The 16104-nt window shown below is 33.6% G+C and overlaps 1 protein-coding gene and 1 pseudogene across 1 annotated transcript; both read right to left on the bottom strand.

Moving 5' to 3' along the window:
- Nucleotides 1-5409: 5409 nt before the first annotated feature.
- Nucleotides 5410-10344, bottom strand: LOC125189519 (annotated as a pseudogene).
- A 1535-nt stretch (nucleotides 10345-11879) lies between these two features.
- On the bottom strand, nucleotides 11880-14866 carry LOC125190931 (phenylacetaldehyde reductase-like). Its single transcript, XM_048088354.1, has 6 exons — nucleotides 14749-14866; nucleotides 14017-14189; nucleotides 13740-13931; nucleotides 13011-13176; nucleotides 12742-12934; nucleotides 11880-12151 (listed from the first exon to the last, which is right to left on the bottom strand). The coding sequence occupies exons 1-6, from the start codon at nucleotides 14858-14860 to the stop codon at nucleotides 11998-12000; spliced, it is 990 nt and encodes a 329-aa protein (XP_047944311.1). The 5' UTR covers nucleotides 14861-14866; the 3' UTR covers nucleotides 11880-11997.
- Between the last annotated feature and the right edge of the window lie 1238 nt (nucleotides 14867-16104).

Raw genomic sequence — 16104 nt, forward strand, 5'->3', positions numbered from 1 at the left:
CGCAGCAGAAACCAAATGAAATGCCACTTCAAACGATTCCCCTACATTTTAATGCTCCGCTCTCCCTCTGTCCCTTATAATTTGTTACTGTTCCATATTAATAAAATCATTTTGTCATTTTGAGATGTTTCATAGTAATAGAATCATTTTTTTTTCAGTAAAAGTAACATATTTTTCCATACCTACTTTACTCTCTCTTATTTTTTTCTCTCTTCATCTTTCTACTTTTTTCATTTTCTACTTTATTCTCCCTTTACTTAACTCAAACACAATTTTTCTTAATTTCCGTGACGAAAAAAAACGTCTCCATTACTATGGAACGGAGGGAGTATTTTATTATCATCACCGAGAATTTGAGGGGATTTAATCCTAGAAAGAAGTAACCATTCAGTCCATAGGAGATCTATTTGGTTGAGCACGAATTTTAAGAAGTGTAAAAAAAACGAGGGTGGATTCTAATTATATAAAAATAAGTTGGTGGAATGTGTGACCTAATTATCATTTATGGTTAAAGTGAAATAACACTCTTATTGAGGGGATGGACGTAAATGGAAAAATAGAACTCTTATTGTGGAACGGAGGAAGTACTTTTCTATTTAAATTAAACACTCAATAGTGGTATACTAGTCCCTCCATCCCAACTAGGTTAAGTCGTATTTTTTTCTGGGATGTCCAGTCATTTTTTTTTTTGACAAAAAAATATTTAATCATTTTTATTTTATTCATGCCTCCTACTTTTCAATATAACTTTTTAAATTTTTATGCTCAAAAGTTTTGACTCAACATAAATGGGACGGAGAGATTATAATATCGGAGATAACTTAAAATACTTGAAATTTCTTCTTTTTTCTAAAACAATTTATTCATTTAATACTAAAAGTAATTTTAGTTTAGCATTAGTGATTTTCAATTTAATAAAGTTACAACTAATTAAATGGTTACTTCTTTCTAGGATTAAATACCCTCAAATTCTCGGTGATGATAATAAAATACTAACATATACTCCCTCCGTCCGCCATTAAGAGTCTCATTCATGGACGACACAAGTTTTAAGAAATGTTAAGAAAAATAGGTGAAAAAAAGTTAGTGGAATAAGGGTCCCACTTATATATATTAGTTTTAAATATGTGAGAGGAATGAGTTAGTGAAATATGAGACCTTATTACCATTTATGGTAAAAGTGAACCAGAACTCTTATTCACAGACAGACTAAAATGAAAAAAACGAGACTCCTATTCGCGGACGGGGGAGTATCATTTAGTATTAAAAAGTAGGGAAAACTTTTGAAGCCGCATTTCATTAGTTTTCTGCTACGTTTTATGCACTGTAGGGCCTGCTGTGTTTTTAAACACTGCAGAGGATCCCTTCCAAGACTAACAATAGCCTTGACGGTGTAACCACGGTGGAGCAACAGTTAACCACCTATGTAACCCGATGTTCCGCTCACGCACACCACCTTATCCCCCATTCTCATCACCTCCTACACTGTGTCAAGGTCTTTGTTTATACTATATATTACGATAATGCATCTTCTGATGACAATCATAAATCATTAAAATCAACGATCATTAATGAAATATACGCTACGAAAGAAAAAAGTTTCGATTTGATCACCATTTTAAGTCGTTGAAGGATTTTTGGTTGGAAGGATATTTTTCTCGGGCGAACATACAAGCGGCAAGTTCAATGGGTACGTGCGGGGGCTACTATTCGGGTGAGATTAATACATGTAGACGAATAATGGGGTACGTGCACGGGATGGGACGGGACGGGACGGGGCGGGAGTAACGTTTATATTTGCAATTATCTTTATAGGCATGGATACTAGCAAAGCTTTGATTGATGAGATGAAGACTGAGATTGCTAGAGAAAATGAAACTCAGTCTTTTCTACTCCAACCATTTTTAGCTCTCACATTGCCACAAGTGTTTGATATTCCAACACACCTCCTTCACAGACTTGCAAAGGCCATCGTATAAATCAAATACTAGTAGATAAAGCAAGACATGTTTATCATTGAATTAATTTATTGTTCTTGTAATCATACCCAATTGATCTTGCCTTGTCATTGCACACTTGAAAGGGCAATAGTGCATTTGGATTGTCCTCTGTTTCACTAGTACCAATAAACCAAAATGTTACAGTGAGTTAGCATCATTGATTGCAACAAAATTACTTGAGGAAAATTATTTATTTCTATCAATTATCAATTGCCCTTAAATTAAGGTTAAATTGCTCTACATAAATCAAGAAGAATGGTCAAACTTTGGTTTGTCAAATACTTTTCAAACTTGGAAAGTTGGAATGATAATCATCAAGTTTAAGATATTCTCAATTACCCCTATATGTTTCAAACTTAGAATGATAAATCATTAAGATTCAGATGTTCTCAACTTTCCCATACGTCGTTTTTCAGATAAAATCCACGATCATTAATGAAATATACACTACGAAAGAAAAAAGTTTCGATTTGATCACCATTTTAAGTCGTTGAAGGATTTTTGGTTGGAAGGATATTTTTCTCGGGCGAACATACAAGCGGCAAGTTCAATGGGTACGTGCGGGAGCTACTATTCGGGTGAGATTAATACATGTAGACGAATAATGGGGTACGTGCACGGGATGGGACGGGACGGGACGGGGCGGGAGTAACGTTTATATTTGCAATTATCTTTATAGGCATGGATACTAGTAAAGCTTTGATTGATGAGATGAAGACTGAGATTGCTAGAGAAAATGAAACTCAGTCTTTTCTACTCCAACCATTTTTAGCTCTCACATTGCCACAAGTGTTTGATATTCCAACACACCTCCTTCACAGACTTGCAAAGGCCATCGTATAAATCAAATACTAGTAGATAAAGCAAGGTATGTTTATCATTGAATTAATTTATTGTTCTTGTAATCATACCCAATTGATCTTGCCTTGTCATTGCACACTTGAAAGGGCAAAAGTGCATTTGGATTGTCCTCTGTTTCACTAGTACCAATAAACCAAAATGTTACAGTGAGTTAGCATCATTGATTGCAACAAAATTACTTGAGGAAAATTATTTATTTCTATCAATTATCAATTGCCCTTAAATTAAGGTTAAATTGCTCTACATAAATCAAGAAGAATGGTCAAACTTTGGTTTGTCAAATACTTTTCAAACTTGGAAAGTTGGAATGATAATCATCAAGTTTAAGATATTCTCAATTACCCCTATATGTTTCAAACTTAGAATGATAAATCATTAAGATTCAGATGTTCTCAACTTTCCCATACGTCGTTTTTCAGATAAAATCCACGATCATTAATGAAATATACGCTACGAAAGAAAAAAGTTTCGATTTGATCACCATTTTAAGTCGTTGAAGGATTTTTGGTTGGAAGGATATTTTTCTCGGGCGAACATACAAGCGGCAAGTTCAATGGGTACGTGCGGGGGCTACTATTCGGGTGAGATTAATACATGTAGACGAATAATGGGGTACGTGCACGGGATGGGACGGGACGGGACGGGGCGGGAGTAACGTTTATATTTGCAATTATCTTTATAGGCATGGATACTAGTAAAGCTTTGATTGATGAGATGAAGACTGAGATTGCTAGAGAAAATGAAACTCAGTCTTTTCTACTCCAACCATTTTTAGCTCTCACATTGCCACAAGTGTTTGATATTCCAACACACCTCCTTCACAGACTTGCAAAGGCCATCGTATAAATCAAATACTAGTAGATAAAGCAAGACATGTTTATCATTGAATTAATTTATTGTTCTTGTAATCATACCCAATTGATCTTGCCTTGTCATTGCACACTTGAAAGGGCAATAGTGCATTTGGATTGTCCTCTGTTTCACTAGTACCAATAAACCAAAATGTTACAGTGAGTTAGCATCATTGATTGCAACAAAATTACTTGAGGAAAATTATTTATTTCTATCAATTATCAATTGCCCTTAAATTAAGGTTAAATTGCTCTACATAAATCAAGAAGAATGGTCAAACTTTGGTTTGTCAAATACTTTTCAAACTTGGAAAGTTGGAATGATAATCATCAAGTTTAAGATATTCTCAATTACCCCTATATGTTTCAAACTTAGAATGATAAATCATTAAGATTCAGATGTTCTCAACTTTCCCATACGTCGTTTTTCAGATAAAATCCACGATCATTAATGAAATATACACTACGAAAGAAAAAAGTTTCGATTTGATCACCATTTTAAGTCGTTGAAGGATTTTTGGTTGGAAGGATATTTTTCTCGGGCGAACATACAAGCGGCAAGTTCAATGGGTACGTGCGGGGGCTACTATTCGGGTGAGATTAATACATGTAGACGAATAATGGGGTATGTGCACGGGATGGGACGGGACGGGACGGGGCGGGAGTAACGTTTATATTTGCAATTATCTTTATAGGCATGGATACTAGTAAAGCTTTGATTGATGAGATGAAGACTGAGATTGCTAGAGAAAATGAAACTCAGTCTTTTCTACTCCAACCATTTTTAGCTCTCACATTGCCACAAGTGTTTGATATTCCAACACACCTCCTTCACAGACTTGCAAAGGCCATCGTATAAATCAAATACTAGTAGATAAAGCAAGACATGTTTATCATTGAATTAATTTATTGTTCTTGTAATCATACCCAATTGATCTTGCCTTGTCATTGCACACTTGAAAGGGCAATAGTGCATTTGGATTGTCCTCTGTTTCACTAGTACCAATAAACCAAAATGTTACAGTGAGTTAGCATCATTGATTGCAACAAAATTACTTGAGGAAAATTATTTATTTCTATCAATTATCAATTGCCCTTAAATTAAGGTTAAATTGCTCTACATAAATCAAGAAGAATGGTCAAACTTTGGTTTGTCAAATACTTTTCAAACTTGGAAAGTTGGAATGATAATCATCAAGTTTAAGATATTCTCAATTACCCCTATATGTTTCAAACTTAGAATGATAAATCATTAAGATTCAGATGTTCTCAACTTTCCCATACGTCGTTTTTCAGATAAAATCCATGTTAATGTGGCCACTAAATTTATCTACGTGGAGAAAACAATGGTGGCACATAACGACGTTGTGTGCTTTACCTAGAAACGACACCGGTTCTAGGTAAACCATAAACCACACGACGTCGTAAAGTGTCACCGTCGTTTTTTTCCAAGTAGATAAATTTGGTTGCTTCATCATCGCAAGTTTCATCGGAAAAACGACGTATGTGATAATTGCAAAAATCTGATATATCATTCTAGTTTTAAAAAGAATAGGACAAACCGGAATTTGACTCTTTTCATGATTTATTTGACAATTTGCCCGTACATTAATAACGAGTCTATATGGCATAAACAAACAATGTATGTAGCAATGTATTCGGATGTAGTACGAAATAATGATGTGAAAAGAGAGTTATCAGATTGGGAATTTGACCATGGGATAGAGTTCACGTAAGATTTGCAAAACTCTAGAGCAATTCAACACTTGTGCAACAAAACAATATCCACCATTGGCTGTTGAGTTCTCAAAAGCTAGGATATGTGCATCAGCAACATCTCTTACATCAACATATACAAAATTTCCACCTGTGGTTGCATTGGTACTGATACGAATCCGAGTAGTGCTAAACCAAGGAGAGTTAGGTGAAAGAGGTGACAAAGAGTCAAGCCGCAACTTGGGTCAGATTCGAGCAAAGATTCGCCTATCCATATGATTTCCAAATGTTCATCAAAGAACCATTGTCTTCATCGTCGAAAGAGCTTCGCGTGCGTATCTTGCACGACTCAATCGGATTTCGGATGAGGAAGTTATGGTCATTTTACGAAAATCGCGCAGTCAAGCAAAGGAGGCTCCAGAAGGTTCACGCGGGCAGGTGTTTTAATATATGAAAACACCCGACCGGGTGTTTTGTGCCCGGGAAGAATTCAAAAGGCGGGATTTTGAATTATTTGAAGTGTCTTTTCATATTCTAACCCTAGTTTGAGTGACTTTCCATCTCCCAATCTCCCACATCTATAAATAGGGCATTTTGTATCTTTTGTAATAGATTAGAGATTAGATTGAGTTTAGAAAAAGAGTGTCTCCTTTGTGAGAGTCCCTCCCCATGTTGGGTGAGATGAATGTTTGGAAACCAAATCCATAGCCGGGCTATGGTTACTTGGTAGTTAGCCCGGGGTTAGCTACTTGGTATGTTTGCCTTGTGGTTGGTCCGGGACTAGCCACTTGGCAATCTTCACAACTAGTCCCATGTATCTAGCGGCGGAGCTTGAGTGAGAGTATACCCTAGGGGCGGAGCTCGAAAGAGTATACCTCTAGTGGCGGAGCTCGAACGAAAGTATACCCTAGTGAGCGGTGGGGCTAGTCGGTGGAGTCAATAATAATGGTTCTTTGTAGCCATTTGCTCACTCCACAATTTCTTCCATTTCGACCCCCCCATCCATTCTATTTTTGTTCTATCTTTTTGTGGGTTGGAACACCTATCCTTTTTAGTTTAATATTTATTTAAATTTCAATGTAATGTGTTTTTATGTTATTGTTGTAATGTTTTTAGTTTGTAATTTTAATTGTATTGTTTTTACAAGAACAAGTCTTGGGCTAATTTTGGAGATTCTCATCAAGTACACTTTCCTACAAATTAATAATCAATTTAACCCTCTTAGTTAAACCATATTACTTAAATAAATTTAATAGTAGTATTAATTACCTTGTGTAATCAAAGTAAGAAAATATTGCGAAGTTTCATTTAGAGTTGGCTGGAGAAGTGGGCCAATTACTACTACAGGATTCATGACTACCAAATCAATGTCATTTTCTTGTGCAAATTTAAATGCGGCTTCCTTTGCCAATATTTTTGAAACAACATACCATCGCTGAAACACAAGTTTATAAATTTTCATACATAATATATAAGGCCAGTGAGAATTTGTTTTAAATGAGAACTGAAAATCATATTAGTTCATTAATATATTAATATCAGTTGATATTACAAAACATTTCAGTTCATGATATTTATGAATCATTAAACTGATATCAAAACTTATATTTATGTACCATCGAACTAATATTGAATCAAAAACTTATATGTTTTGTGATGAAAATTGATACTGCTATTATTGTATTTACGAATTGATAAGGTTCTATGTCGCAATTCAATTTTAAGAACAAATTTAAAACTAACCATCTCCTAGGATCAAGATCCATTTATATGAGAACTAAAAACTATTCTAATCCCTTAGATCATAAAATGGATGGTCTCGATTTTCTTGACTTGAATATCACTTCGCTGATTCAAGAATATCAGCTAGGGTAAAATGAATTTCGAAATATACAAACTACTATTAATATAAAGAGAATTGATATGTTTTGAGATTCAAATTAATGTGTTTACCAATATTAGTGAATCAGCAAACTGAAATGGTTTTCGATTCTCATTGAACATATACAGAAAATTAAGCTGAAGCAAAGATAATATAGTCACCTCCATTTCCTGAGCAAAGATTGGATCAAAAAAGGAAGTTTCATCAATTAAAAGGTTAGAGTTTTGGGTGGGTTTCTTGAAGGCAATAGTGACCATAAAAGAGGTTAAGACCACTCTTTTCACAGACTGTGCCTTGCCACATGAACCAAGAACATTTAAGTGTTCCTTTCACTGGTTCTGTAAGTTTCACCTGCATATATCCCATTATCAAATTCTCTATTTCTTTTTTCATTTTTCTTTCCTTTTTAAACAGCACAACAAATGATGAAAGTTAAATGGGGCTGAGGGTCATTGACATTGTCAAGTATAACAGGAGATGCAGTGTGGAAAACAACATCACAACCATCAACCACTGGATCAAATGATCCTTCTTTCAATAAATTAGCTTCACACAAAAGAAGTCTTTCTTCAGCTTGTTCAAGCGTCTTTAGATGCTCCACTTTACTTGGATCGCCTATTCACCCATTAAATACTACTCGTCTACTCCCTTGTTCCATAGTTATTGACTGTATTTTTCTTTTTTCGCTCGTCACATAAAGTTAGTCCATATCTAATCATGGGAATATTTTATTGTTTTCTTTTACTTTATTATTTATGAGTTCCATCGTCACTTCATTATTTTAATTACCAATTACGTTTTAAAATCCTTGCCATTCTCAATTAGCCTATTTCTATTAAATGGATGGAGTATATAAAAGGATAAATTGCCATAAAAATCATGAAGTTCAGTCAATCTCGTGACTTTACAGTGTATAATAACTATGACATTTTTTTACAAGTGTCTCGGTGATTTAGATTTGAGAGAAAATTATGTACTCCCCACACTACTTGACACACTTCTTTATTGCACTTGTTTTGAGAAAATGCTTCTAGTACTTAATACTCCCTCCGTCCACGAATAGGAGTCCCGTTTTTTCATTTTGGTCCGTCCACGAATAGAAGTCATGGTTCATAATTACCATATATGGAAAAGAGACCTCACATTCCACTAACTCATTCCACTCACATATCATTTAAAACTAATATATACAAGTGATGCTCATATTTCACTGACTTTCTTCCACCCACTTTTCTTAACATTTTTTAAAACTCGTACCGGATAGAAATGAGACTCCTATTTGTGGACGGATGGAGTAATTAGTTAAAGTGGAGAGAGAGTAAAGTAAGTGAGAGAATAATATATAAAAGACTTTTCTCTATATTATTCTCTTACTTACTTTACTCCGTTTCCATATTAATTAATTATTATATTATTATTTTTCTAAAAAAGAATACATAAAATAAGCGTCTTAAATAGAAAGGAACGGAGGGAGTACGATTTAGATGATGCAAATTTGTACTCCCTCCGTCCCAAGATAAGTGACTCATATTCCTTTTTGGGACGTCCCAAGATAAGTGACTCATTTCCTTTTTTGGTACTCTCTCTCTTACTTTTTCTCTCTACTTTATTAACTCTCTTACTTTATTCACTTTCCACTTTACTAACAAAACCTCATTTTCTTAAATCCCGTACCGAAAAGTTTGTGATCACTTATCTTGGGACGGAGGGAGTATAGCACTCGTAAGACTATGAATTTTAATATGAAAATTATCCTAGAACTTAAGATAAGATATACAGTTGAGTTAGCTTAAGATAATCATTACTACCATTTACCAACATGTTTGAACTTAAGATATATAGTTGAGTTAGCTTAAGATAATCTGGGCTATTGTAAACTTTTCGAATGAATTAATTATAAAATATAAATTACTCAGTAAATTAGTAGTTAATTGGGTAGTAGTACTACTAGAGCTTATTATTTTAGATGTTATTATAAGAAAATGAGGTAAAGTTGAGAAGAGAGAGAAAAGCCTAACTGAGGTTACGAACAGTAGCCAAGGTATGTTTGATAAGTTAGTAATGTCTAGATATAGATATTTATATGATTATTTTTAAATATTTGGTATCATAGTTAACCTCCTGTTTCTTTTCTCTATGGCCCATCCGAGCCCGCAGATTTTTCCAAAAATAATACCGATATCTCACAAAATATGTGAGATACAAATCTGGCTCAATTTATTTACATAGAAAAGAAAAAGAATTCTCCTTCATGCCCTTGCGTCAATCTCTTCCAGACGTCCACTGCATACTCTTCCTTCAAAACTCATAATAAGTAAATCAAAAGTTCACTACCAAAATTTGCATTCGGTAGGTGCTTATTTATTATGAATCTTTCTCTCTCTTTTTTTTTAATTATGAATTTTTTTTGTGAGTAATTCGATTTGTTGCCTACTTGTGATGATATCCCCAATTCATTTCCACCGATGATTTATGTTGATTAATATTGATTTGGAACAAATTTTTTTCTCATGGGTTTTTGAAAAGATCTGTTTGTAGCTTTAATCACTCTAAAGAGCTTTGTTTGTGATTAATGGTTGCTTTTCTATGTAAATATAATGTTTTTTTACCATTCAAAGAAGAATGGAGCAGTATTTTACTGCTTTAAGTTTAGAACTGCCAAGAAATAACGACGGAAAAATGGAGAGAGAATTGTAATATTTTTTTTAAAGCATATTCAACTAAGGTATAGCTAAAGACAATTTAGCAAATAAGTAGATTTATATAAGGTCAAATAAGTCACTGCATATTTAATTTTGATTTCATAACATTTATATCAAACAAAGTGGGCTTATAAGAAAAGAATTAACTAGTGTATCAAACACGTGATATCAAAATTAAATTGTATCCTAACTTGATCCTAAATCCTAGTCATTTACTAATCTACGCATATCCCACATCACTTTGACGGTGTAACCGCGGTGGAGCAACATAAAACCAGCCATGAACCAATGTAACCCGATCCTCCCGTCACGCACACCACCTTATCCCCCATTCTTTTCTCTTGCTTTGCTTTCATATTTACAAATCAATAAAGCTATTTATTGATGCTCCTATTTATTAGCTTGTGATGCTATGCCCCACAATTAATTTATTTCTCTGCCCATTTTTCTATGTGAAATGCAGTGCACAAACTTCTATCTAAATTTATTGCGTCTAACTGTGAAAAACATAATAAAACAAAAACAAAACGTGGCATAATACGCTACCACATCTCCTCTGACTATATGCTCCTGTGCATATTGAAATAAATACTTCCTCCTCCTAAAAAAAAAAAAAAACAAAATACTCCTTTCCTTTTATCATTTAAAGAGTTCTTTTAAATTGGCATGAATTTCAAAAAGTTGTTTAATTTTATAAAAAATAAAGTAGGGAGAGAGTAAGTAGAATGTGAGACTCATTTAAAATATTAATTTATACTCCTTATATCTCATTAAAGATAAAACGTTTTCTTTTTGAGTTGTCTTATTAAAAATAAAACGTTTCCTAAAATGGAAACAACATCATCTCTACTTTTTCCTCCCTCTTACTTTACTCTTTCTTCACTATCTCACAAAACAACACTACATAAAATCTCGTGCCGAAACACAAAACATTTCATGTTTGTTGGGACGGAGGGAGTATTAGATTGTGAGTGCAAACGATTGATGGAATGTGAAGTTTGCATACTAAAAGTGAAATAAAGTAAATTATTCTATAAATCGTGGACAATCCAAAATGGCAAAATTTTTGTTTAAATGGTGGACTTGAAACAGTATGAGATTTAATTGATAATTGGTAAAGTAAGAGAGATAAAAAGAAAAAGTGATTGGAGTATTGTTAGTGGAGATTGGAGAGTGAGACCCACCTTATTAAAGAGAAAAATATTTATAAATTAAAATTGGTCTATTTTCAGGAACACCCCAATAGGTAAATGTGGGCTGGGCTTAAGGGACAGAAGAAGTATTTCAGACTCTAAATCCAGTTACATAATGCATCTTCTGATGACAATCATAAAATATTAACGAAATATACGTTGCGAAAGAAAAAAGTTTCGATTTGATCACCATGTTAAGTCGTTGAAGGATTTTTGGTATAGGCACCGGTTGGAAGGATTTTTTTTCGGGCGAACATACAAGCGACGAGTTCAATGGGTACGTGCACGGGGGCTACTATTCAGGTGAGTTTAATACATGTAGACGAATAATAGCTACGTGCGTGGGATGGGATGAGAGTAACGTTTCTATATGCTCTTATCATTATAGGCATGGATACTAGTTAAGCTTTGATTGGAGAGATGAAGACTGAGCTTGCTAGAGAAAATGAAACTTAGACTTTTCTTCTCCAACCATTTTTAGCCCTCACATTGCCACAAGTGTTTGATATTCCAACACACCTCCTTCACATACTTGCACAGACCATCATATAAATCAAATACTAGTAGAAAAAGCAAGACGTGTTTATTATTGAATTAATTTAATTTTCTTGTAATTTATGTATATATAAGGTCCATTGGTTTAATTCTTTTGTTTTAGATAATGGTTGTATTAATGATCACAACAAGTTTGATTGCATCAATCTAAACATAAATATTACTGTCCCAAATTACATTCAATGGACATCAATTGGCATTGCACAATATAATCTAAACTTATAAACATTTTAAATGTTACATTCTTAAATTGAAGAAATTTTTCAGTATGAAACTTTCAGTGGTGTCTTTGATGCTCTGCTCCACTGGAATAAAATTCATATCCAATGATCGTGCCTTGTCATTGCACACTTGAAAGGGCAATAGTGCATTTGGATTCTCCTCGATTTCGCTAGTACCAATAATTAAACCAATATGTTACACTGAGTTAGCATTATTGATTGCAAGAAAATTACTTGTGGAAAATTATTAATTTCTACGAATTATCAAGTGCCCTTAAATTAATGTCAAATTGCTAAATAAATCAAGAAAGAGTAGTCAAATTCTGGTTTGTCCAATAATTTCAAACTTGGAATGATAAATCATCAAGTTTCAGATGCTCTCAAATATACCATACGTCGTTTTTCCGAAAAATCCACGTTGATATGGTCACTAAATTTATCTACGTGGAGAAAACAACTGTGGCACATAAAAACGTCATGTGGTTTACCTAGAAACAACATTGAATTAGGTGAATAAATTAGGACAAAAATTGTGTATTTATTTCCTCATAGGCACAATTTTTGCCCTAATTTATTCCACATGAAGTTGTTATGTGTCACCGCCGTTTTCTTTTTCAAGTAGATAGATTTGGTTGTTACATCACCGCAGTCTTCATAGGAAAAACGACATATGTGATAATTGCAAAAAATCTGAAACTCAGTGATATATCATTCTAGTTTTGGAAAGTACGAAATAATGATGAGTGGAAAAGAGAGTTACCAGATTGGGAATTTGGCTGTAGGATAGAGTTCACGTAAGATTTGCAAAACTCTAGAGCAATTCAGCACTTGTGCAACAAGACAATATCTACCATTGGCTATTAAGTTCTCAAAAGCTAGTATATGTGCATTAGCAACATCTCTTACATCAACGTATACAAAATTTCCACCTGGGGTTGCACTGGTACACTTTCCTACAAGTTAATAATCAATTTAACCCTCTTAGGTCAACCATATTACATAAATAGAATTAATAGTAGTATTAATTACCTTGTGTAATCAAAGTAAGAAAATATTGCGAAGTTTCATTAAGAGTTGGCTGGAGAAGAGGGCCAATTACTAGTCCAGGATTTATGACTACCAAATCAATGCTATTTTCTTGTGCAAATTTGAATGCGGCTTCCTCCGCCAATATTTTTGAAACAACATACCATCGCTGAAACACAAGTTTATACATTTTCATACATGATATATAGGGCCAGTGAGAATTTTTTTTAAATGAGAACTGAAAATCATATCAGTTCGTTGATATATCAGTTGACATTACAACACATATCAGTTCATGATATTTATGTACCATCGAACTAATATTGAGTCATGAACTTATATGTTTGTGATGAAAACTGATACTATTATTGATGTATTTACGAATTGATTAGGTTTTATGTCACAATTTAATTTTAAGAACAAATTTAAAATTAACCATCTCCTAGGATCAACATCATTTATATGAGAACTAAAAACTATTCTAGTCCATTAGATCATAAAATGGATGGTCCCGATTTTCTTGACTTAAATATCAGTTCGTTGATTCAAGAATATCAGCTAGAGTAAAATGAATTTCGAAATATACAAACTACTATTAATATAAAGAGAATTGATATGTTTTGATATCCAAATTGATATGTTTACTGATATTAGTGAATCAACGAACTAATATGGTTTTCGGTTCTCATTTGAAATATGTAGAAAATTAAGCTGAAGCAAAGATATAGTCACCTCCATTTCCTGAGCATAGATTGGATCAGAAAAGGAAGTTTCATCAATTAAAGGGTTAGAGTTTTGGGTGGGTTTCTTGAAGGCAATAGTGACCATAGAAGAGGTTAAGACCACTCTTTTCACTGACTGTGCCTTGCCACATGAACCAAGAACATTTAGTGTTCCTTTTACTGCTGGTTCTATTAGTTCCACCTGCATATATCCCATCACCAAATCCTTTATTTTTGTTTTCATTTCTCTTTCCTTTTCCAACAAATTAAAAAGGTTAGAAATAGACCTGAGGGTCCTTGACATTGTCAAGTATAACAGGAGATGCAGTGTGGAAAACAGCATCACAACCATCAATCACTGAATCAAATGATCCTTCTTCCACTAAATTAGCTTCACACAAATGAAGTCTTTCTTCAGCTCCTTCAAGTGCCTTCAGATGCTCTACTTTACTTGGATCGCCTATTCACCCATACATGCATAATAAATTCTTCTCCCTTCACTCCATAAAAATAGTTTATATCTATTCAAGAAAATATTTTCTCATTTTCTTGTGCTTTACAATTTATGGGCCTCAGCCTCACTATGCATTACATTATTTTAATTACTTTTTTCTCATCCTCATTTACTTTATTAATAACGTATTAAAACTGTTGCCATGAATTAGTCTATTTCTATGAGGCAGATGAAGTATATAACAAAAGATAAATTGCCAAAAAAATCACAAAGTTCGATTAATCTCATAATTTTAAAAAAATAGTCATTTAGAGTATATCATAATTTTGAAATTTTTTACAAGTTTCCTATTGATTTAGGTCTGACAGAAAATTATGTACTACTATGATTTAGTAGCCGCAAATTTATATATCACGTATATATAAACTTTAATATGAAAATTATAGAACTTAAGATATAAAATTGAGTCAGGTTAAGATAATCATTACCAATTATTCTTTTAATTTAATGATGTTATTAGTATAAGAGAATGAGGTGAAGTTGAAAAGAGAGAAAAAAGATTAACTGAGGTTACGAACAGTAGCCTTGACGGTGTAACCGCGGTGGAGCAACAGTTTAACCAGCCATGAGCCTATGTAACCTGATCCTCCCGTCACGCACACCACTTTATCCCCCATTTTTACCTCTGGCTTTGCTTTGATATTTAAAAATTGATGCTCCTATTTATTAGCTTGTGAGCTATGCCCCACAAATATTTCTCTGCCCCATTTTTCTACATAAAATGCAGTCCACAGACTTCTATCTAAATTTATTGCGTCTAACTGTAAAACAAGAACAAAACGTGGCATAATACGCTACCACACATCTCCTCTGTCTATATGCTCCTGTGCATATTGAAACTCTTCCTCTAAAGAAAAATACTCCCTCTTACTATTTAAAAAAACTCTTCCTCTAAAGAAAAATACTCCCTCTTACTATCATTTAAAGACTTCTTTTAAATTGGCGTGAATTTCAAAAAATTGTTTAATTTTATGAATAAAAAATAAAAAGAGTAAGTGGAATGTGAGACTTATTTAAAATATTACTTAACTTATACTCTTTTTGTCCTATTAAAAATGAAACGTTTCCAAATTGGTAAACAATATTGTCTCTACTTTTTCCCTCTCCCTTATTTTACTCTTTCTTTACTATCTCACAAAACAACAGTACATAAAGTCTCGTGCCGAAAAACAAAACATTTCATATTTATTGGGACAGAGGAAGTATTAGATTGTGAGTGTAAACGGTTAATGGAATGTGGAGACTGCATACTAAAAGTGGAATAAAATATATTATTCTATAAATCGTGGACAACCCTAAACGCCAAATTTTTTGTTTAAATGGTGGACAGAGGGAGCAAATAACATTTGAAACAATATAAGATTTAAGACTCCCTCCGTCCCACAAAAGATGTCACACTTTCCTTTTTAGTTTGTCCCATAAAAGAAAAAGTTCTCTCTCACATGAATATAAAAATTATATTTTCTCTCACCATTTAACACACAAAACTAAACCTCCTAAAATTCTGTGTCGTCCCATAAGTGTGACATCTTTTGTGGGACGGAGGGAGTAGATAATTAGAGATAAAAAAAAAGTGATTGGAATATTGTTAGTGATATTGAAGAGTGAGGGAGAAAAATATTTCTTAAATAAAATTGGTCTATTTTTCGTGAACATCCCAATACATAAACGTGGGCTAAACTGAAGAAGTATTTCAGACTCTAAATCCAGTTCGAATGGAGTGGGTCGGCCGACCCAGCCCGGCCCAAGTATTAGACCTAGTTGGATCGGGCCCATTTATAAAATATATTCAAAATGACCCGGCCCGTTTACCTGCGTCTTCTCCTCCCGAGTTGACTCACTCATCTCTCTTTATGTATCG

Source organism: Salvia hispanica, chromosome 5 (assembly GCF_023119035.1).
Source record: "Salvia hispanica cultivar TCC Black 2014 chromosome 5, UniMelb_Shisp_WGS_1.0, whole genome shotgun sequence".
Taxonomy (NCBI): domain Eukaryota; kingdom Viridiplantae; phylum Streptophyta; class Magnoliopsida; order Lamiales; family Lamiaceae; genus Salvia; species Salvia hispanica.